This window comes from Ostrea edulis, chromosome 1 (genome assembly GCF_947568905.1).
Source record: "Ostrea edulis chromosome 1, xbOstEdul1.1, whole genome shotgun sequence".
NCBI classification, from domain to species: domain Eukaryota; kingdom Metazoa; phylum Mollusca; class Bivalvia; order Ostreida; family Ostreidae; genus Ostrea; species Ostrea edulis.
In genome coordinates, this window is record NC_079164.1 from 2,869,378 (window position 1) to 2,894,653 (window position 25,276).

The 25,276-nt window shown below is 36.5% G+C and overlaps 1 protein-coding gene across 1 annotated transcript; it reads right to left on the reverse strand.

Annotated features, from left to right (window-relative positions):
- Positions 1-999: 999 nt before the first annotated feature.
- On the reverse strand, positions 1,000-22,744 carry LOC125664494 (uncharacterized). Its single transcript, XM_056150914.1, has 7 exons — positions 22,635-22,744; positions 16,789-16,838; positions 16,497-16,643; positions 12,667-12,781; positions 12,546-12,577; positions 11,158-12,224; positions 1,000-10,899 (listed from the first exon to the last, which is right to left on the reverse strand). Exons 1-6 carry the CDS (start codon positions 22,727-22,729, stop codon positions 11,779-11,781), a joined length of 885 nt encoding a protein of 294 aa, XP_056006889.1. The 5' UTR covers positions 22,730-22,744; the 3' UTR covers positions 1,000-10,899; positions 11,158-11,778.
- Between the last annotated feature and the right edge of the window lie 2,532 nt (positions 22,745-25,276).

Sequence of the window (25,276 nt, forward strand, 5' to 3'; positions counted from 1 at the left end):
TATTAAGAATTAGAGAAATCTTTATTTAGATGTTTTGTATAGATTAGGTTTACAATTGGAAGGGAAATCTACTGCAGATATTAAGAATTAGAGAAATCTTTATTTAGATGTTTTGTATAGATTAGCTTTACAATTGGAAGGGAAATCTACTGCAGATATTAAGAATTAGAGAAATCTTTATTTAGATGTTTTGTATAGATTAGCTTTACAATTGGAAGGGAAATCTACTGCAGATATTAAGAATTAGAGAAATCTTTATTTAGATGTTTTGTATAGATTAGGTTTACAATTGGAAGGGAAATCTACTGCAGATATTAAGAATTAGAGAAATCTTTATTTAAATGTTTTGTATAGATTAGCTTTACAATTGGAAGGGAAATCTACTGCAGATATTAAGAATTAGAGAAATCTTTATTTAGATGTTTTGTATAGATTAGCTTTACAATTGGAAGGGAAATCTACTGCAGATATTAAGAATTAGAGAAATCTTTATTTAGATGTTTTGTATAGATTAGGTTTACAGTTGGAAGGGAAATCTACTGCAGATATTAAGAATTAGAGAAATCTTTATTTAGATGTTTTGTATAGATTAGCTTTACAATTGGAAGGGAAATCTACTGCAGATATTAAGAATTAGAGAAATCTTTATTTAGATGTTTTGTATAGATTAGGTTTACAATTGGAAGGGAAATCTACTGCAGATATTAAGAATTAGAGAAATCTTTATTTAGATGTTTTGTATAGATTAGGTTTACAATTGGAAGGGAAATCTACTGCAGATATTAAGAATTAGAGAAATCTTTATTTAGATGTTTTGTATAGATTAGGTTTACAATCGGAAGGGAAATCTACTGCAGATATTAAGAATTAGAGAAATCTTTATTTAGATGTTTTGTATAGATTAGGTTTACAATCGGAAGGGAAATCTACTGCAGATATTAAGAATTAGAGAAATCTTTATTTAGATGTTTTGTACATAGACATTTGTGTTGGTTTTTTTTTTTATGTCAGTGAATTGAAGTGTTTTCTTCTTTTCTCAAGAGGCACTGAAGCATTAGATCTGCGACTGAACTGGCCCCCGTAGTACCCTGGATATACACATGTATAGGAAGGGGTCTTTATAAAGTCTTCTCAACTTGGATGAAAGCCTTCTCATATAATGACGATTTTTTTAACCCCCTAACCCCCTCCCCAGCCCAAATGAAGTTTGGGAGGGGGGTATACTGGAATCACCTTGTCCATCCGTCTGTCCATTTCTCCATAAATATAATTTTTCCAGAGGATATCTTTAATGCCAGGGAACAGATTTCATTAAAACTTAATGTTTATCTCTTAAATGAATAATGTATGAAGTTCTGCACTGCTAGTTTGATTGAGTAATTTAAAAGGGACTGATCCATGCTTTTCCCCAAAATTTTGTTTTTCACTTCTAATGATCAAACTATACAGTCAAATATGTTTAAAAGATTTCACCAAAAAATTAAGATTATACATTATCACAGAAGCTCATTTTAAAGAGTATCTTATTATGCCCCCCTTCAAAGAAACGGGGCATATTGGTTTGCACCTGGGTCGGTTGGTCAGTAGACCACATTTTGTCCACTCAATATCTTGAGAACCATTCACTTCATGATAATGATATTTCATATGTGGGTTGGTTATGAGGAAAAGAGAACCCGTATTGTTTTTCAGGTCTAAAGGTCAAGGGTCAATCTACTCTTGACATAGGAATATAATGTCCGCTCAATATCTTAAGAACCCTTTGCTTGAAAGACATCAAACTTGGCACACTGGTACATCCTAAGGAGTAGATGACCCCTATTGATTTTGAGGTCATATGGTCACGGGTCAAACTGGGCATAGGAATATACTGACTATTCAATGTCTAGAGAACCCTTTGATTGACAAACATCAAACTTGGTACACTGGTACGTCTTCAGGAGAAGATAACCCCTATTGATTTTGAGGTCATGGTCAAAGGTCAAGGGTCAAAATGGTCATAGTAATATACTGTCCGTTCAATATCTTGAGAACCCTTTGCTTGACAGACATCAAACGTAGTACACTGGTATATCTTCAGGAGAAGATGACCCCTATTGATTTTGAGGTCACATGGTCAAAGGTCAAGGGTCGCACTGGACATAGGAATATACTGTCCATTCAATATCTTGAGAACCCTTTGCTTGACATACTTCAAACTTGGTACACTGGTACATCTTCAGGAGAAAATGACCTCTTATGATTTTGAGGTCACATGTTTAAAGGTCAAGGGTCAAACTGGACATTTGAATATACTGTCGCTCAGTATCTTGAAAACCTTTTGCTTGACAGACATCAAACTTGGTACACTGGTACTTCTTCAGGAGAAGATGACCCCTATTGATTTTGATGTCACATGATCAAAGATCAAGGGTCAAACTAGACATAGGAATATACTGTCTGTTCAATATCTTGAGAACCCTTTGCTTGACAGACATGAAACTTGGTACACTGGTACATCCTCAGGAGAAGATGAACCCTATTGATTTTGAGGTCACATACTGGACATTGGAATATACTGTCCACTCAATATCTTGAGAACCCTTTGCTTGACAGACATCAAACTTAGTACACTGGTGTATATTCAGGAGAAGATGACTCCTATTGATTTTGAGGTCACATGGTCAAAGGTCAAGGGTCAAACTGGACATATAATACACTATCCACTCAATATCTTGATAACCCTTTTGCTTGACAGACATCAAACTTAGTACGCTGGTACATCTTCAGGAGAAGATAACTCATATTGATTTTGAGGTCAAAAGTCAATAGTTGAACTGGACATAGTAATATATTGTATCCTATATTTTAAGAATTATTTGCTTGATTGAGACCAATCTTGGTACACTGGTACAGTCTAAGGAGTAGATGACCCCTAATGATTTTTAGGTCACATGGTCAATTCACTCTTGACATAGGACGATATTGTCTGCTCAATATTTTGAATTGATGATACTGCATCTCTTGTTTTTTGTTTGTTTTTTTCTTCTTTTTTTGTAAACAAAGATTGCAGCATGTTATTGTTTATGAAATTTCAAAAGAAATGGATAAGTTTAGTATATCTATCACATCTCAAGCATTCTTTGGGTAAAATGTGTCATCTAAAAGTTAAAATCTGGGACTATGCAAAATTAAGATGCTTTAAATTACAAAATTAACATTTCACTGGTTTGTTTGTATACATAAAAAAAATACAGGACTAGTTTCTATCCTTTCAGTCATTCGTGTAGGTTAGATTCTGTGAAAAACTGTGAAAACTAAAGACTGTGTATCTTAGCTTGAACCAGTCCTTTTAATTCATATTCAAGGAAGTTATAGATATTTTTCTACCATTTTGAGTGGGTATTGTTAGTTTCCTGAGTATAGATGTATTTTAAAAATCAATGTACAGATTTGATTCAATTTTTAGCTCACCTGAACCGAAGGTTCAAGTGAGCTATTCTGATTACATTTTGTCCGGCGTCCGTCTGTCTGTCCGTCTGTCCATCTGTCTGTAAACTTTTCACATTTTCGACTTCTTCTCCAGAACCACTGGGCCAATTTCAACCTAACTTGGCCAAAAGCATCCTTGGGTGAAGGGCTTTCAAGTTTGTTCAAATGAAGGGCCATGTCCCTTTCAAAGGGGAGATAATCACAAAAATGCAAAAATAGGGTGGGGTCATTTAAAAATTTTCTTCTCAAGAACCACTGGGCCAGAAGAGCTGAAATTTACCTGAAATCTTCCTGACATATTGCAGATTCAAGTTTGTTCAAATCATGGCCCCCGGTGGTAGGATGGGGCCACAAGGGGGGATCAAAGTTTTACATACAAATATATAGGGAAAAACTTTAAAAATTTTCTTCTCAAGAACCACTAAGCCAGAAAAGCTGAGATTTACATGGAAGCTTCCTGACATAATGCAGATTCAAGTTTGTTCAAATCATGGGCCCCTGGGGTTGGATGGGGCCACAATAGGGGATCAAAGTTTTACATACAAATATATAGGAAAAATCTTTAAAAATCTTCTTCTCAAGAACCACTAAGCCAGAAAAGCTGATTTTTACATGAAAACTTTCTGACATAGTGCAGATTCAAGTTTGTTCAAATCATGGCCCCCGGGGATAAGATGGGGCCCCAAGGGGGGGATCAAAGTTTTACACACAAATATATAGGGAAAAACTTTAAAAATTTTCTTCTCAAGAACCACTAAGCCAGAAAAGCTGAGATTTACATGGAAGCTTCCTGACATAATGCAGATTCAAGTTTGTTCAAATCATGGGCCCCTGGGGTTGGATGGGGCCACAATAGGGGATCAAAGTTTTACATACAAATATATAGGAAAAATCTTTAAAAATCTTCTTCTCAAGAACCACTGAGTCAGAAAAGCTGATTTTTACATGAAAACTTCCTGACATAGTGCAGATTCAAGTTTGTTCAAATCATGGCCCCCGGGGATAGGATGGGGCCCCAAGGGGGGGGATCAAAGTTTTACACACAAATATATAGGAAAAAAGTTTAAAAATCTTCTTCTCAAGAACCACTAAGCCAGAAAAGCTTAGATTTACATGAAAACTTTCTGACATAGTGCAGATTCAAATTTGTTCAAATCATGGCCCCCGGGGATAAGATGGGGCCACAAGGGGGGGATCAAAGTTTTACATACAAATATATAGGGAAAATCTTTAAAAATCTTCTCAAGAACCACTAAGCCAGAAAAGCTGAGATTTACATGAAAGCTTCCTGACATAATGCAGATTCAAGTTTGTTCAAATCATGGCCCCCGGGGATAAGATGGGGCCCCAAGGGGGGATCAAAGTTTTACACACAAATATATAGGGAAAAACTTTAAAAATCTTCTTCTCAAGAACCACTAAGCCAGAAAAGCTGAGATTTACATGAAAGCTTCCTGACATAATGCAGATTCAAGTTTGTTCAAATCATGGGCCCCGGGGGTTGGATGGGGCCATAATAAGGGATCAAAGTTTTACATACAAATATATAGGAAAAATCTTTAAAAATCTTCTTCTCAAGAACCACTGAGTCAGAAAAGCTGATTTTTACATGAAAACTTCCTGACATAGTGCAGATTCAAGTTTGTTCAAATCATGGCCCCCGGGGATAGGATGGGGCCCCAAGGGGGGGATCAAAGTTTTACACACAAATATATAGGAAAAAAGTTTAAAAATCTTCTTCTCAAGAACCACTAAGCCAGAAAAGCTTAGATTTACATGAAAACTTTCTGACATAGTGCAGATTCAAATTTGTTCAAATCATGGCCCCCGGGGATAAGATGGGGCCACAAGGGGGGGATCAAAGTTTTACATACAAATATATAGGGAAAATCTTTAAAAATCTTCTCAAGAACCACTAAGCCAGAAAAGCTGAGATTTACATGAAAGCTTCCTGACATAATGCAGATTCAAGTTTGTTCAAATCATGGGCCCCTGGGGTTGGATGGGGCCACAATAGGGGATCAAAGTTTTACATACAAATATATAGGAAAAATCTTTAAAAATCTTCTTCTCAAGAACCACTAAGCCAAAAAAGCTGAGATTTACATGAAAGCTTCCTGACATAATGCAGATTCAAGTTTGTTCAAATCATGGGCCCCTGGGGTTGGATGGGGCCACAATAGGGGATCAAAGTTTTACATACAAATATATAGGAAAAATCTTCTCAAGAACCACTAAGCCAGAAAAGCTGATTTTTACATGAAAACTTTCTGACATAGTGCAGATTCAAGTTTCTTCAAATCATGGGCTCCGGGGGTAGGATGGGGCCACAAGGGGGATCAAAGTTTTACATACAAATATATAGTTAAAATCTTTTTCTCAATAACCACTGAGTCAGAAAAGCTGATATTTACAAGAAAACTTTCTGACATAGTGCAGATTCAAGTTTGTTCAAATCATGGTCCCCGGGGAGGTAGGATGGGGCCACAAGTGGGGGGGGGGGGGGGGGGGGGGTTCAAAGTTTTACATACAAATATAGAAAAAAGCTTTAAAAGAACCATTGGGCCAAAGAAGTTGACATTTACATGAAAACTTTCTGACATAAAGCAATTTAACTGTGTATCGTGTATCGGAGACCCGCATATTTTGTGTCTTACGAACTATGACAGTACAATGACTCAGACTTATTGTGACATCACCTTGACATTAAATTTTTGGAAAATACACGAGGCTGCTCATGTTTGTTGACGTCTGTGTTATTCGGAGCATTCGGGTTTGTTCATGTAACTGAAACGAAAGTGAAACAAGATATTAGAAGGGGTGGAATATGTTTCGTTGCAGGGCAAACACGACGGTCACGTGACCTCGGCCAATCAGATTCTGTTTTACTAGTGATTCTTTATATGAGGCATAATAATATGCTCTATAGAACACCGTGCTTTGTGCAGCACTTTGTATTCTGTGTTACACTTTGGGCTATGGAACATTATTGTGCTCTGTGGAACACTGCTGTGGAACTCCTTGTATTCTGTGTTACATTTTGTGCTCTGTGAAACATCTTGTTGTCAATAGAACACTTGGAACACTTTGTTGTCTGTGGAACACTTTATGCTGTGGAACATTTTGTGCTCTGTGGAACACTTTATGCTGTGGAACATTTTGTGCTCTGTGGAACAGTTTGTGTTATTATACCTCAGAATATTTTTGCTATGTAAATGTTAGGTGAATAAATTTGTTATGTCTTCTGGAAAACACTAGCCATGAAGTAGTTTCTGAATTATCTGCCCTATGGAAATAGTCTCGAAACTATTTACCAGATGCATTATTTTCCCACGTTTTCTTTTCTGTGACGTCAAAGTCTGATAACTCTAAATTAGTTTACCATTCGGATCACCTCGGTCGATTCCATCTAATGCCGAATGTTAGTTTACTTCACTTTAGCATGTCTGACACAAGTAAAGTCTACTTTGGTATAATAAAACACCTATTTACTGACTATTCGGACAATAGCAAGTTTATTGTCCCCCTCGACAGCAACTACATGTACAGCTGCACCTCGGGAAATAGTTGCTGTTTTGGGGGACAATAAACTTGCTATTGTCCTCATAGCCAATAAATAAGTGTGTACCGTGGAACACGTCTGTATAACATTTTGTGCTCTGTGGAACACGTTGTCGGTGGAACACGTTGTGCTCTGGAACACTGTGCTATGTGGAAAACGGAGTATGTTTACACGTGGATGTGTGCCATGGAACATGATGTAGTTCTAAATCTGATGTTCTCCACTTCCATTCATCTGTTATCAATCTATGCTTCGTTTCTTCTTACAAATAGCCATGAAAATGCAGTTATCATCGGATGGGAAGGTGCAATACAGACTTTGGAAATAATATTTGCTAACATTAGACAGAAAAGAGTAAAGGTCACAGAGGGGCGGTGTTATGCTGTGGCATATTGCCTCTGTTAATGTGTGGCACCTACGGTGTAGTAGATGGGCGGTGTTATGCTGTGACGTATTGCCTCTGTTGATGTGTGGCACTACGGTGTAGTAGAGGGGCGGTGTTATGCTGTGACGTATTGCCTCTGTTAATGTGTGGCACTACGGTGTAGTAGATGGGCGGTGTTAAGCTGTGACATATTGCCTCTGTTGATGTGTGGCACTACAGTGTAGTAGATGGGCGGTGTTATACTGTGACGTATTGCCTCTGTTGATGTGTGGCACTACGGTGTAGTAGATGGGCGGTGTTATACTGTGACGTATTGCTTTTGTTAATGTGTGGCACTACGGTGTAGTAGGCCAAAACAATAGTAAGATTAGGATTGTCAAACTTGGTATATTAGAGAGGGAAGCTATGTGGCGGGTTAGGTAGATTAGAGAGGGAAGCTATGTGGCGGGTTAACGTATCATACCAAACACGCCTCACCGAAAATGTTAATAACTTAAAAGTAGCAATACAAACACAACATTTTGTGGAAAAATTCAAACAAGAGGTACTGTGATCACTGCTCACTAAGAATACCCCCCCCCCCCTTACCCCAATCTCCCAAAGGGTGTTGTTAATTGGTATAAATTATCTCTTTCCTCAGTGTAAAAATATGGTATGCCTTTGTAGAAGAAAATGGAAGATATAGTCTGAACACAAATCCATGGCATAAACCTATGATTTTGACCTTGAGATCTAAGGTCATAAAGAGGTCATGAATGTACATGACACATAGTGTCATGGTGATACACCCATGTCTTATGGTATGACTGTGAAAACCCTGTAATCAATTTTGACTTTGAGGTAAAAGTTCAAGGTCATATAGAGGTCATGAAGATACCCGACACATCGTCTCATGGTGATACACGTATATGTCAAATATGGTATGCCTATGTCAAAAAACAAAGAAGTTATGGCCCGGACACGAATGCATTGTAAAAAAAAAAAAAAAAAAAACCTTTAATTTTGACCTTGATGTCAAGGTCATATAGAGGTCATGAAGGTACTCGACACATCTCATGGCGATCCACCTGTGTGTCAAATATGGTATGCCTAAGTCAAAGAACAAAGAAGTTATGGCCCGGACACGAATCTGCACGGACAGACGGACGGACAGAATTATTCCTATATACCCCCCCCCCCTCCCTGAACTTCGTTCGGGGGAGGGGGGGGGGGGGGTATAATTATGATGTAAATAATATACGTCATTAAACTTTTAACGTGACCCTATCTATACGCTGTCGACGCTGGCTCAAAATACAAAAAAAATGGGGATGAAATGAGCGAAATAGTCCACGACAGGTATTTGGATATTTGAGAGAATTCTGAATTAGATCTATTTAATCAAATTTTGAATCAGTATTTCGATAAGTTATTGTGGTATGAAAATAACTGTACATAATACAATATCAATGATTTGTTCCCTCTTCAGAAGAAATTTCCAAATTCAGTCATTTGTCCTAAGTGACATTAAAAAATCCGTTAAATCTTAAAATGTAGAGATGCGACAAAGCGCGGACACCGATGGATTTCCTTACAGCTTCCATTTCTGGAAATTCCGTAAAGGAGTCATAATCGATATCATTTTTTGCTGAAGAGTCCGGGGAATATCAAAAGGACAAGCTTTTGCAAATTTCAATTTTTTTAACTCGGATTCCGTACAAAGAGAAAAGCAAGATCCGACGCTCTCTGGTGAAAATAGGAAACGTGTGTGACTTTAAGTGTGCACCTGAAAATTCTCATCCCACCGAAAATAAAGATGATGTAAAGTGCGTTAGAATCAGCCCAAAACAGTATTCTTCATCTGTAGTTCAGGTTTTAGAGAAGAAGAAAAAAAAACTCAATTGAAACTAGAATATCCTCAGATCAAAGTAGATCAGAGGCTGTTTGAGGCAGTAAGCCATCAATCGGAACTCCTCGAATGTCTCGCACACTCGACATAGATCTCGGATGTAATACGATGGCATCCATGAGCGAATTTGATGCATTGTCAATTGTGACGTCATAGTAATGCATCAAATTCGTATCCATCGTATTACATCCGAGATCTATGTCGAGTGCGCGAGACATTCGAGGAGTTCCGATTGGTAAGCCATACTGTGTCCGCTCCGCCGAAGCAGAAGGCAGAGTAACTTCCTGTTATTAATTGGAGATGAAATACCTTTTCAAAGCCTGTGTGACTTGCAGGAAAAGAAATGCTTCCAATCCTAAACGTTAAGAAAATATGTATGAAATGGTATCCGGAACACTTTGCCTCACAAATGATGACCACCACAAAAAATAAAAGTTTGCCTGGATCACGCTTGTCAACATTGCTGTGTCCTCACGTTATACTTGTACTCCGAGGAACAGGAGTCGGAAGATCTCTCTCCAGATGTGACATGGGATTGTTTTGAGTATATCACTGTAAATTCTAAAAGAAGGGGGATGAAAGAAAAACTAATGATGGTAAAAGGTTACTAAACCAGCTGAGCTTTTTGGTTACCTAAAAGGATTTCTTTACAAGTTCCCCTCCCACAATGTGCGCGCCAAATGACAAATGCAGTAACTTAAGTCCATACTGCGATGGCTGTGCAGCACAATACAAGAGTAAACATTGGTTGGATTTGATTGATTGATTGATTGATTTTGCTGTTTTCCGCCGCACTCAATTATTTTTCAGTTATACAGTGGCGCCCAGATTTTATTGATGGAATAGAGAACCCAGATACAATGTGACTGGGAAGAGACCACCAACCTTCCGAAAGTAAACTGGGAAACTTTCTCACTTACCGACGCGAGCGGAATTCGAACCCGCGTCAACCATAGGTGAGAGGCCATGTTATTTTGAGCTCGATGCTCTAACCACTCGGCCACGGAGGCCTAGCATTGTTTTAAGACATATCTGAATCTGTTGACAGTGTTGTTGAATTTGGTTACTGAATTACAATTTTCAACCAACAATATCACCGTGTACAACCCCACATTTGGGGGTGTGGAATAGTGACCTTTTGGGGGTACGGAATTCGAAGCGTGTTTTACTAGACAAGTTGACATATTTAGCTTGGTTACAACTATAGAGATAAAACTAGTCTTATATTAACATACGACGGAACACAGTGATGTCCCCGCTTACTCTTACTCGTTTCCCACCTCGCAGTTCGTGTTAGAAATAGGTGCAAATCAAATGTGAAAAAAAAATACTTAGAACTTACGCCTACCCATAAGCAGGCGTAGATTTTAGCTACTTTTAAAATGTATAGTCTAGATTAATCCTCAGCCTTTCAGTGTAACGCAACTTAAATCCGATTTTCAACCCTATATCTACATTAGGGCACGGGTTCCTCTAAATACCCTATATCTACATTAGGGCACGGGTTCCTCTAAATACCCTATATCTACATTAGGGCACGGGTTCCCCTAATTACCCTATATCTACATTAGGGCACGGGTTCCTCTAAATACCCTATATCTACATTAGGGCACGGGTTCCCCTAAATACCCTATATCTACATTAGGACAGGGGTTTCTCTAAATACCCTATATCAACATTAGGGCACGGGTTCCTCTAAATACCCTATATCTACATTAGGACACGGGTTCCTCTAAATACCCTATATCAACATTAGGGCACGGGTTCCTCTAAATACTCTATATCAACATTAGGGCACGGGTTCCCCTAAATACCCTATATCTACATTAGGGCACGGGTTCCCCTAAATACCCTATATCTACATTAGGGCACGGGTTCCCCTAAATGCTCGATATGAAAGGTGAAATATAGTGATCGATCTCATAACTCTATAAGCAATACAAATTAGAGAGTCGGGCAAACACGGACCCCTGGACATACCGGAGGTGGGATCGGGTGCCTAGGAGGAGTAAGCATCCCCTGTCGACCGGTCACACCCGCCGTGAGCCCTATATCTTGAGCAGGTAAACGGAATCAGTGTGCCACGAAAGGTCTAACTAAATGTGACAAGGAATTAAGGATGTTATGCAGCAAAATAAAATTTGCAATTGGGAATGAAAATTGAAATGTAATAAGGTAACAATGGGATTTAAAATGTAATATAATAAGCTCAATAAGTTAGAATTAAGAATAGAAGAGGGGTGTATAAAATTATGGCGGTAATTCCTTGCCATAGTTACCAGTCAGTTGTAAGCCTTTTCCACGCACCGGATTGTTATCGTCAACACCTGTTCAAGTCTTTATTTCGATTTTTGTTTTACACTTTTTAAGAACTAGAACTGTTACAGTGTCACTGAAAGTAGTCAGAAAGCATTTCTTATAACAACTTATAAACATACATATTTCTTTTAAAATAACACATCATTGATAGATCTATACAGACTTTAACAGGTAATAGTTATCGTTCTGCTTTTCAGTGTCAAACCTATTTTCTACATTGATGCTATTTTCATAGACTTTGACGTCAGTATCAAAGACGTCGTTGTCATCTGAAAATTCTTGACAAAAATCAAACTCTTCGGACATTACGAATGTCTTGGCTAAACTGTAACGACACCTAGGCCTGGGATTCTCTGTGTGGGAAACTGACCCTCCCTGACCGGATGCCGACTCGAGTGCTACATCATGATCATTGTTTTGTAAGTACGCGCTTGTCTTTGAGTCAGGTTCTTCTGAACGTTTAACATTTTTGTTCGTTCTCACGCTGACATGTTTGGACGCGTTTGACCTCTCACCGTCTGTACTGTTTTCATATGAACCGTGATGAATGGATGTGCCTTGTCTGGCAGAACCCGAAACTGCGCCCCTACTTGTTGTTTCTGAAAGTGTACAAAAAGGATGTCCTGTTTATAGAACGAGAAACGCAAATCGAGTAGAACTGTACACTAACATTCACGATAGTCGTAAATTCATCCATTAAATTTTTCTGATTGATTCGTTAAATGTACAGTAAAACTGCCTAATCCGGCACCTATGCGATCCATTTCACTAGACATTCCGCCCTTTCGTTTATTCACAATTTCATATTTTTATTGTTTTTGCTCTTGTTATTCTGACCCACTCTGTATTCCGACAAAAAGAAATGTCTCCCAGTGCTTGTCGGATTAGACAGGTTTCACTGTATAAGGATAATACATTACCTCCTTTTGGTTGTACAGGTTCACTTTTCCTGCTACAACAAAGCAAAAAAATAATAAGTATTCTTTATTAAAGTAAAAATTGAAACACATTAACCGAGACTAAACACCGCATTCAACTCACCACACAGAGCGAAAAAACATAATCCCAGCGCAACCCAATAAAAGGAAACCGATCACCGACGAAACACTGGCGATAAACAGGGCATTCTCCTGCAGGAAGTGTTTCAGCTTGTTTGCTGCATAATATAAATGTAAATTATCACTGGCAAATTCTAATCAAAGTAGTAAGCGAGAAAGTTAGAGACGTGTGATGTTATGTTCATGTAACCGAAAATACATCTAAATCCCACATTTATGTATGCACTGTTGGCAAAGTGACATAGAATATTATTCAAAATTACTTTATAAATATGAGGTATGTGTAACATTTATCGTTGCAGTTGGGTATATTTGTTGCACTGCAAGCCCCTTAGATGCATGCAGGTCTTTTCAACTCGTTGAATAAAACAGTTCATTATATAAAATCACACTAGAGTTAATAAAAGGTGAAGATAACGAGCAGTAATTAATCTCATAACTCCTAAGCAATACAAAATAAAGAGTTGGGCAAACACCGACCCCTGGACACACCAGAGATGGGATAATGTCGCAGAATGCTAATATATACGAATGAGAATTGTCTGGTTTTTATTATGAATAGATTAAAATATATTCTTTTAATAAGCATTTGCGTCTCCATGTGAGTGAAAAATTCGAGAGTGAGATGTTAAACAAGATACAATTAGTTAATCATGGACACTGGAGGACAAAAAGAACTGTACTGAAAAGTAAAAATGAAAAGAATTGTGTTGTTAGAGTAAAAATAAAAAGAATTGTACTGTTAAAGTAAAAATAAAAAGTACTGTACCGATAAAGTAAAAATAAAAAGAATTGTAGTGTTAAAGTAAAAATAAAAATAATTGTAGTGTTAAAATAAAAATATAAAGAATTGTAGTTTTAAAGTAAAAATAAAAAGAATCGTTTGAATTTAGGGTTTGCTGATACAAATTTCATGCTACAAATCAGCAGATTTTTAAAAATTAATTTTGATAAGGCTAGCATGAGTTTTCGTCTGTGATTTCCCTGGAAATAATTTCATTAAACCATCGTAAAACTTACGTAATTTCCAATTGGTTTTATCATATATTTGAATAACTTAATTTCATCGATCTTTCATGAAACACCTTTAGGGAAATTAACATGAGACGTGCAACATCTTCTATCTACCTCCTGACATGCAAATTACAAAACTAGCAGGACAAAGTCACTTTATTTTTCAAACGTAAACACACCGCCATGAGGTTATACTTATTGTATGCGTCTGTAACTGTGCGTAACTTTGTCGGTGATGTAAATTTAGGTCAGTGCGTAATTTAGCAAAGATGGCGGCGTTCTTGGAAGTTGCAGATGGCGGCGTAAAAAGAAATTTGAGAAGACAATGAGTTGTTATGAGATAGACAGACTGCTTATGACGTCATTACCGTCTGGACAGAAGATTCATATAAATGGATTTAATTGATGGATGGAAGAAAGCTAAATCTGCTAATATCTATTATTGCCTAGTACCCATACAAAATGGCCGACGATTTATCAATAGTCTATGATTTTTTTCTTATCTCAATTATTAAAAATTGCCTCAATTAATGCTTGTAAATTAACCTTGATCCAACCTCACACATCGCTTGATACACAGATGGTCTACAGTCACTGGTTGTATATCGGTGAGAGGTTTTAATCACGGAAATATGACCACTATTCCATCTTTGTCCAAAGGTTTGTTCCCGAAGAAAATTTTCCTTAAATGTGTTATTTATTTCATACATAACCATATTTAATGAATATCCTCAGCATATTTTTAGTTCAATTTTGAAAATATAATTAAAAACAAGGTGAACTCAGAAATATTAAGAGTGCCATTTAATAATTTCAATTTTCTAATCATCTATTATAGAGATATATCAATTTTAACACGGACTTGAATTGAACTTTACAGAAGGAATTAAAAAATTAAGATTATGAATAAATGTTATCCGACTGCAATGGTTTCATCTTAAGAAATATTTTGAAAAATATCATTTTCTTATATATTTCTAAACTCAATGGACTAATTAAAAATTTCGCACATTTTTCTGCAATAATGGGTACTGATGCATGAAAAGATCCAGGGGTCTTCCCGCATCTCCTTATATCAATATTATCATACGTACATTTTCCGTTACTTTAATGTGCGAAGTCAGGCATTTTACATACAGAGTAAGATAAATAGGCTGATAGTTCCCCTATATTTTCTATAGCAGTAGTGATTAATGTAAAACTGTAATGCTTGACCTGATAAATTAAACTCACCTGAGCGAAAATTATCAGTACCATCCCCAATCCCCACCCACCACCCCCGATTTAGAAGGTTGTTGCAGTATGGGCAAACAGTTTCTCTTTGCAAATTTCAGCGAACTGTGAAGTCCTTTTCTCCCTTACTACCCCCCTCCCCTTGAAAAACAATGCTACGTGCCTGCATGTTGTAATTATATTTCATCATGTTAGCTTTATTGCACATTGTATAATTATATAGATATACGATAGCCTGAACATATTGCTTTTTTAACCTCACTTCAACGTTCAAAAGTTTTTCAATGCGTTTAATTTTCGCTGAATTATTCATCGAAAATGCATGCTTTCAAAATGTTGCTAACATATATATATATTGGTGTTGTATGTGTTAATATGGTAAATACAAATTTCCCGCACCGGGTCAATCTCATTGTATCAGCAGTAACATCTTATTGAAATTATTAAATCCAAAATTAAAGACATTACACGATATTTACATCCATTCCGTTTCTAACATTCAAGGTTTATATTTTGAACTTATGATTTTTTTCTTGGTTCAAATTGATATCTTTGTGTGTGTGTGTGTGTGGAAGGGGGGGGGGGCAATGATTATTATTTTGGGTTTTTTCTACACCCACCAGCACCTTCGGATCCAGCCCCTTTGCAAAATAGTTCTTTTGTCTTCTTTATATTAATGTATTTCATATTTCTACTTGTTTACATAACATACACGTAACTTCCGCTAAAGTTACGTTGAACGTAAATAGTCGATGTTTACGTCAGTTCTACGCACTTTTCGTGAAACGATGGTAATATTCGAGTATTCAAAGTTCCACGTCGTTACTCGCTAGGTCAGTTGTAATTTGTGGTGATTTTGTGAAACGGTGTCCTAGATTCACTACATTTGATATGGTACATGATGAAGAACATATTCTAAGATGTTTGAAATCTTGTCCCCTGGCACCATCGATCGTTTTAACTTTTCCTTCCGCTTTTCTACAAATAATTAAGCCTCAAATCCTCAACATTTCATCAGGTATCTATTTATTTCCTGTTGACACACCTTCTAGAATTATTTATCAAGTCTGAGTTGTAAAAATACAGACAAGAACAACATTCCGTTCGGCTTTTTTTTTTTTTCAAGGACGGCATACTTACAAGAGGGAATAAAGTTAAGGAGGATATGTTCATACCCAATTATTGTTACATAAAATACGATGTGCGTCATAGTGAATAATAAACCAGTCTCCGAATGTAGTATGATATTGACTGGGGTTGATGTGGTATGATATTGACTAGGTTAATGTAGTATGATATTGACTGGGGTTAATGTAGTATGATCTTGACTGGGTTAATGTAGTATGATATTGCTGGATTTAATGTAGTACATTTTTAAAACCTTTGCTGGACTTGAACCCACGATTTACAGATCAACAGTTGACACGATGACTGACCCAGCTAGGCAATCAAATTTAACAACAAAAAATACGAATATTGCTGATATTCATATTTTCATTCTGGTTTCAAAAGGAAGTCAGCCATTATTGACAATATATCTCTTTAATAGCCCAAGACTTTACTCACATAATGAAGATTCTTCGCTACACACCCCTGTGCTTTTATTACAGGGAAGTTCACAAGATGGGGCACATTTCGATTGACACCGTCTTCCAAAATAACCATCTAGGCAAACTTCACTGCAATTTAGACCATGTGTTCCATTTTGGCATACTTTAAGAAACAAAAATAATTATTTCTCTTTAACCTCATTAGGATTTATCCTTCCCAAATTCCATTGTAGATACACGTCAGAAACTACATTATGTTTGCTTATGATTAATGCTTTCAATTATTTCAAAAGCATTTATGTAATTACCTGTGCAAATATTGCCTCTCATAAAGTAACCAGCACAACAAGCATCCTCTCTGAAAGAGAAAAAGGTTAGATGAAATAGTAAAGGGTTTGTTTCCCCTTACACGTTTGTTTTTTTTTTTATGTTGATTAACGAGACATTCAAGACATTTTCACTCAAATAGAGACATCACCAGGTGTAGTTGAACTGCTACAATTTTCCATCTTTGCCAGTCTGATTAAAATCAAACCTTCAATAGCTCTATTTTGTTTTTTATTGTCGCGTGAAGGAATGAAGAAACTCCGTATGAGCTCACCTGTGGATAACCATGTGTTTACAAATTCATGAACCAATTAGGTTTGAGCTTTTAGGATTCTGAAAACATAGCGTTCTCTATCGGTAGAATTGATGATTGCAGTAATTCAGTTTTCAGCCCCGTGATAGGGGATTGTCGAGTTCTATGTCCGTGTTTATTCTGCCTTTTGTCACTATTACGTCATATCTTTGTAGGCATAATCATTTCCGGTTTTATCATGATTAATGGCCTATCAGAATTGATGTTGATGCTATGCAAGTATCGAAGTAAAGAAATTATTGTTATAGATTAGTGTTTCTTGTTCCCATTTCCGCAAAAGTAACCTACAAAGGCTACATGTATGAAAGCTTGCGATTGGTAAAACTTTTGAAATCCTTTCTAAACAAGCTGGTGTAGATATGAATAAGATTCTTTATCTCAAGCTCTATTTGAAAGTCAATCGCCGATAGGTAAAGAAAAATCATTGGAAATCATCAATGAAAATGTAGTAAAAAATCAAGACATACCATCTATTGAAAGTTTTTACGTCATGATTTATCTTTACAAACTTTACAACTATTGCAAGTTTTTACGTCATGATTTATCTTTACAAACTTTACAACTATTGCAAGTTTTTACGTCATGATTTATCTTTACAAACTTTACAACTATTGCAAGTTTTTACGTCATGATTTATCTTTACAAACTTTACAACTATTGAAAGTTTTTACGTCATGATTTATCTTTACAAACTTTACAACTATTGAAAGTTTTTACGTCATGATTTATCTTTACAAACTTTACAACTATTGCAAGTTTTTACGTCATGATTTATCTTTACAAACTTTACAACTATTGCAAGTTTTTACGTCATGATTTATCTTTACAAACTTTACAACTATTGCAAGTTTTTACGTCATGATTTATCTTTACAAACTTTACAACTATTGAAAGTTTTTACGTCATGATTTATCTTTACAAACTTTACAACTATTGAAAGTTTTTACGTCATGATTTATCTTTACAAACTTTACAACTATTGAAAGTTTTTACGTCATGATTTATCTTTACAAACTTTACAACTATTGGGCAACATTGGAATGAACAGCGACTTAGGCATTACAAATCCAAAAATGGATATATCGGTACTTCCGGTAGAATCAGGGAGGGGGAGGGAATGGTCCCCCTTTTAACAACCATCGTTTTATATCAACTATATATACAAATAAAGATATATTTCGTACCACAACAACCCGCTTGACTTTTTATGGAGGCAGAAGTGAATGGTTCAAATGCATTTATAATGAAGAATCCCAGCATAATTTTTATTTCAACTTCAGAGTACTTGTTCCTTGGAAATATAGTTGTACAAATGAGCCTTACAAACAAAAACAATGAATCAGCTGGAACTAAAACATTCCCCATGTGTTATTTTTGGGCGAGACTGTCAATTGTATGGACATGTGTTATTTTTGGGCGAGACTGTCAATTGTATGGGCATGTGTTATTTTTGGGCGAGACTGTCAATTGTATGGACATGTGTTATTTTTGGGCGAGACTGTCAATTGTATGGACGTGTCTTATTTTTGGGCGAGACTGTCAATTGTATGGACGTGTGTTATTTTTGGGCGAGACTGTCAATTGTATGGACATGTGTTATTTTTGGGCGAGACTGTCAATTGTATGGACATGTGTTATTTTTGGGCGAGACTGTCAATTCATTGTATGGACACGATTGACGCTTAAAACACCGAACACATATCTGAATTATGCAGTCAAAACGAGAAGAAATATATATTTGCTTGCGACCAGAAAGATCCGAATTCACAAATGTATCTAAACTGTTTTCTGAATGCATCACTTTCTTCAGATGTTGCCTCACCGCCCCTGAAATATTTTAGGACAATATTATACATCTTGATGTAATAAATTATATGAAAAGGGTATGTTTAAGGCTACTGATTACATATAAATGAAATTCAAACTTTTTCTGTTTGAAATGAAAAGGCAAACTTCTACTTTTAAGAGAAAAAAAAATTAACTATGATTTCAATACTCACTATTCTTAAACAGTATGAAATTCATCAACTATCACTACTCTAATGTTGAATTTCTACAATCGCAGGCAAAAGTGCTAATATCCAACTATAATGTTTATGGTGATGCAAACAAAATATCAAAATCGTCATCCAGAATGCTTTCATTCTACTTCTTCCTGTAAACAATAATAATTATTGCGCTAATTTAATGTATATAATCTTTATCTGTGGTCATATGAATTTCCCTTATGAATTTAAAGAAAGTACGACCATGGCTAGAACTATTGCACTACAGTTTTGAAGATTCCTAATGTTGTTCTAAATTCGTAATGTGCGATATGCTCTGTTTGCTACGTTCTCAGACAAGTCATTGCTGTATTTTGTAAGTATAACCATCTTGCTTTGAAAAAGATTGGAAAGTTAAAACATTCTCTACAGAAAAACAGGCAAATATCAAAGTATTTTTGAAGTAAGAAAGACAAATTTATATAATGTAGGCATGTAGCATTTAAGAATGAAAATTAAAAGCAATAAAAAGAAAACTGTAAATTTTAACCTAATCTATATGAAGGCGTCTTGATAGACCCGACGGTAGAACTGCAATGCAATCCCTCTTCTCAAGCATTGTTTTGTTTCTTCTGTTCCTCTTTAAATTGGATGGAAAGAGTCCATAAATTTCGCTGAGTGCCTCATCGAGCTTGCAGAATGCCACTTTGTTTACTGGTCATTTTCCACTAAGCGTTAAAGTACGCACAACGTGATTTTTTAAAAAAAGGTCACGACCTGCATTTCGCATATGCTAATTAATAGGTCATCCACATGTGATCTTATAGTTTCTTCAGACCTTCACAACACAACCAAAATAAAAGAGAGCCAGTGAAGGTTTGATTTTAATCAGATTGCAACAATGAGGGTTCTTGTATCGTACATGTACCAACATCTACCCTGACGTGGACCTCTGTTTTAAGGTTATACCTTAAAGGTCATTACGCTTGGATTTCCATTCGCTTGGTTAGGGAATGTTGATAAGTAACGTATTTGCTAGCGCCCGAGGGCGCTAGCATATACGCTAGTGTTTTTGCAGCTGATGCACATGCCTGGGTGCCATAGCGCGGCATTCTGGGAGTTATATAGAACAGTAGTCTGGAATTTTATCTTGAACATTTTAATCCCTGGTGATTGTAACTTTTTACGCGAGTAATAGATATGTGCTAAAAACCAGAATTTACAGGTAGCTATCTGATTTTCACTTTGCTGGCTAAATAGGACATGTGTTCCAAGTAGTGTATTTTTACAAGCAGCCTAAAGATGCCTTATTTGTTTTACATGAGAACATCATTGATAAAGCTTATTCTTAATTATTTTAGATACAAGATTGCAGCTAGTCTTCAAATTTTAAATTCATTTGCAGAACACTCAGCAGAATACACACAGGTCACGCGACCGATCGATGTATCCTCGACTAAAAATAACTTCTTTTCCATGAAGATGCGCGGGAACAAATTTTGTTCTCATCAGTTTCCGTAAAGGCATGTGTTTGAAATTCTTCTAAGTAATTCAAAGTACTATGATTTATTTTCTTAATTGATTAAACATTTCTTATAACCTTTACTTACATAATAGATATGACGCTAGCACTTTTATCTTTTTTCAAAAGATAAGCTTGTATGTACAATGTTGCAATTTAAAAGTATTATATAGAAATCGAATTTTGTACGGGAAGACAATTATGGAATTTTGCTTCATTCGTAGCCTCTGAATATATTTGGTAGCACAAATATCAATAAAAAAGTTTAAATACATTATAATATTAATTATTTTTTTCCTAACATTAAAATTGTAACTTTTACAATACAAATTTTCGAAATCAAAATAAAAGCAAAAATTGCTTTAACTTAACGGGTCATTAGCTGTCATTTTCATTCAATGAAAATTATTCTATATATTATATATTCAGTAATAACACTAGTATTTAATTATTTCAAACAATTTTAAACCTCAAAACATGCACATGAATATGTAATAGTGGTGATTTAATAATTATCGTCTTGCGAAACAATCATTCTTACTAACATAATAAATGTTTTTATTAGTCATTAATATATATTCCTATGCCATTGATAGATTTTGTGAAAAATTGGTTGTCATCACCCTCAAGCTAATACTCCTTTAACTCTTACGTTTTCAAGATGATATTTTTAAAAACGGATCAGCGTAATACTTCCCAACCTCCTCCCTACCCGTGATGATCCGGGTTAGAATAGGTCCTCAGTACCCCTACCTACCCGTGATGATCCGGTTTAGAATAGGTCCTCAGTACCCCTCCCTACCCGTGATGATCCGATTTAGAATAGGTCCGCAGTACCCCTTCCTACCCGTGATGATCCGGTTTAGAATAGGTCCTCAGTACCCTCCCTACCCGTGATGATCTGGGTTAGAATAGGTCTTCAATACCCCTCCCTACCCGTGATAATCCGGGTTAGAATAGGTCCTCAGTACCCCTCCCTACCCGTGATGATCCGATTTAGAATAGGTCCGCAGTACCCCTTCCTACCCGTGATGATCCGGTTTAGAATAGGTCCTCAGTACCCTCCCTACCCGTGATGATCTGGGTTAGAATAGGTCTTCAATACCCCTCCCTACCCGTGATGATCCGGGTTAGAATAGGTACCCCTCCCTACCCGTGATGATCCGATTTAGAATAGATCCGCAGTACCCCTTCCTACCCGTGATGATCCGGTTTAGAATAGGTCCTCAGTACCCTCCCTACCCGTGATGATCTGGGTTAGAATAGGTCTTCAATACCCCTCCCTACCCGTGATGATCCGGGTTAGAATAGGTCCTCAATACCCCTCCCATCCCGCGGGGATCCGGGTTACAATAGGTCCTTAGTACCCCCTCTCATCCCACAGGGATCCGGGTTAGAATAGGTCTTCAGTAGCCCTCCCATTCCGTGGGGATCCGAGTTAGAATAGGTCCAAACTATTCCTCCCATCACGTGGGGTTCCGAGTTAGAATAGGTCCAAAGTACCCCTTGATTGTCTTAAGAAGTGATTGAATGGGGCAGTCCTTCGGATGAAACCCCAAAAGCTGAGGTCCTGTGTCACAGCGGCGTGATAAAGATCACTCTCTGCTTAAAGGTTGTAAGCGCCGAGTATAGCCCTAAATTACGCAGTCCTTCACTAGGAATGGTGACGTACGTCTCCAAATAAGTGAAAAATTTTCGTGAGGGACGTTAAGCAATATACATGTACAACCAACCATCCAACCAATCCCCTCTTCTTCCCCAAACTCGCCATGCTCGTAATTAGAGGTGTTCGAAATGTCACGGTTGCATTCTTCAACATTATGATTATAATTGTTGAGATTGTCATTTGGACGTCGACATTATTGTTTTGATGATGTCGCTGCTCTGCGAAGCAAAATTTCGTGGGATTTATACAATCCAGTAAGCTAATAAATAATCCACTGCCAGGAAATGTGTTATTCAGATGAATAAATTCCAAACATTAAGATAGAGGTGATTGCTACTTACTTACATTTGTGAGGATCAATAAGTTTCGTCTGACTGAACACTACTGTAAAGATATGTAAATAAATAGAAAATATTAAACATGTGTTCCCCATCATATGCTGTATCCTATCATCTGCACAGTCCCAGTATATCAAAGGTTGATGAAGGGAGATATTTTAGAATGGAAACTATTCTGACTAAACTTCCTTTTTTATTAAGAGTAGCATGGGGTTATTTGGGTCATATAAAGACGGATTGCTTCCGCCTCGATCTTCCCTTCTTGTTATTTCCTCTATCACCATTCTATGAGTTTTCTTATCACTGAATATCTGTAACACTGTAATTACTCTCCATCAAAAATAACAAACCAAGATGTCAAGTTTCAAGTTTCTTTTATTCACTCAAACCAACAATAAGTGGTACATGAGGTCAAGTGCATGCAAAACTTATACGGTACCAATTTTGATGCATCATGCAATACAAAATAGATTATAGATATATGAGTTATGGAGGACAAACAAAATCGTATATTTTTGCTATAAACAAACATTTATTTCTCAATTTTTTAACACTTTTAGTTGACATTATTTCAAGAATTTTAACCACATTTGGAATTGTACAATACCTTGAATGTAAAAAATATTTTTTTATGGCACACATTGATTTGCATTCTAAAATAAAATGAAATTCGTCTGCAATTTGACCAGAATTACAAAGTGTACAAAATCTTTGTTTCAAAGGAATATTTGCCCACATGCCTGCATCTACTGGGAGCCGATGAATCGAGGTTCTGAATTTGATAAATATTATCCCTTACCAAAATATAAGCCCTCTGGCACACAGTTGCTGCAAATTTGCAGCGCATTTGCGGCAAGTTTGCCGCAACTAGTTGCGGCACATTTGCCGCAAGTATACTTTTCGTATGCAAATTTTTCCTCTGGCACACAGTTTGTGGCACAGTTGAGGCACACACTTGCTGCACACTTCTGGCACAGTGTGCGGCATATTTGCCGCAAGTATACTTTTCGTATGCAAATTTTCCTCTGGCACACAGTTTGCAGCAAACTTGCGGCACACACTTGCTGCACACTTCTGGCACACAGTGTGCGGCATATTTGCCGCAAGTATACTTTTCGTATGCAAATTTTCCTCTGGCACACAGTTTGCAGCAAACTTGCGGCACACACTTGCTGCACACTTCTGGCACACAGTGTGCGGCATATTTGCCGCAAGTATACTTTTCGTATGCAAATTTTTCCTCTGGCACACAGTTTGCGGCAAACTTGCAGCACACTCTTGCTGCAGACTTCTGGCACACAGTTTGCGGCAAACTTGCGGCACACTTCTGGCACTGTCTGCTCGAAATTAAGGGATGCTATATAAACTGTCATTACAAAACAAAAACAGAATAACAATTCAATTAATATAATTTCAAGAACAATGACATATCAATTAACATATTCAAAAATACTAATTAAAAAAAAATTATTCAAAAACAGAAATGACCGGGTTCTTGTAAAATATGTTCTCTATCATAGGAACAACAGTAGAAACATATACTGGGAAAATGACAAATTAAAGGTAGAATTTTTCAACAACAAAAAAGAGAGGAAAAAAAAAGAGAAGCATTTTTAAAATGTTACATGAATATCTTCAATGTTTTTAAAACATCTATAATGTACAGGGTCTGGAAAATGTTAAGTAAAAGCTGAGTTGGTTACATAAAGTACCATGCTTAAAAAATGACTAAGTTCAACTTCACCATGCACTTGTAAATTTTTCAAAGAATGCCTGATCACTTCCGAAAAGACACATGAACATTTACAATGCTTCCATAGCAGCTGTTCAAGGTCTGAAGAATGTCAAATAAATGCTGTAAGAGGAGTTGATTACAAAAAATAAGTACCATCTATTCAGGAAATGCTTAAAAAAATGACAAAGTTCAACTAAATGTAATTTTTTTGAAAAAAGTCTGATCACTTTCAAAAAGACACATGCACATCTTCAATGTGTCCATAACTACTGTACAAAGTTTGAGGAATATCAATTTAAATGTGCACGAGTTGATCACACAAAATAGGTACCATCTATTCAAGAAATGCATAAAAATGACCAAGTTCAACTACACATAATTTTTTTTTTAAAAAGTCTAATCATTTTCAAAAAGATGCATGCACATCTTCAATGTGTTCATAACAACTGTACAAAGTTTAAGGAATGTCAAGTTAGAGGTGCATGAAGATTTGATTACACAAAATAGTTACCATCTATTCAAGAAATGCTTAAAAATGACTAAGTTCAACTACATATACATTTTTTTTTAAATGTCTGATCACTTTCAAAAACACATATGCACATTTTCAATGTGTTCAAAACAAATGTACACAGTTTGAGGAATGTCAAGTTAGAGGTATACGAGGAGTTGATTACACAAAATAGGTACTGTCGATTAAAGAAATGCTTAAAAATGACGAAGTTCAACTACATGTAAATTTTTCAAAAAATGTCTGATCACTTTCAAAAAGGCACATGCACATCTTCAATGTATCCCTAACAACTGTACAAAGTTTAAGGAACATCAAGTGAGAGGTGTGAAAGGAGTTGATTACACAAAGTAGGTACTATTACAGGGACGCTACTGTCGCTTGCCCACCACCGAGTCA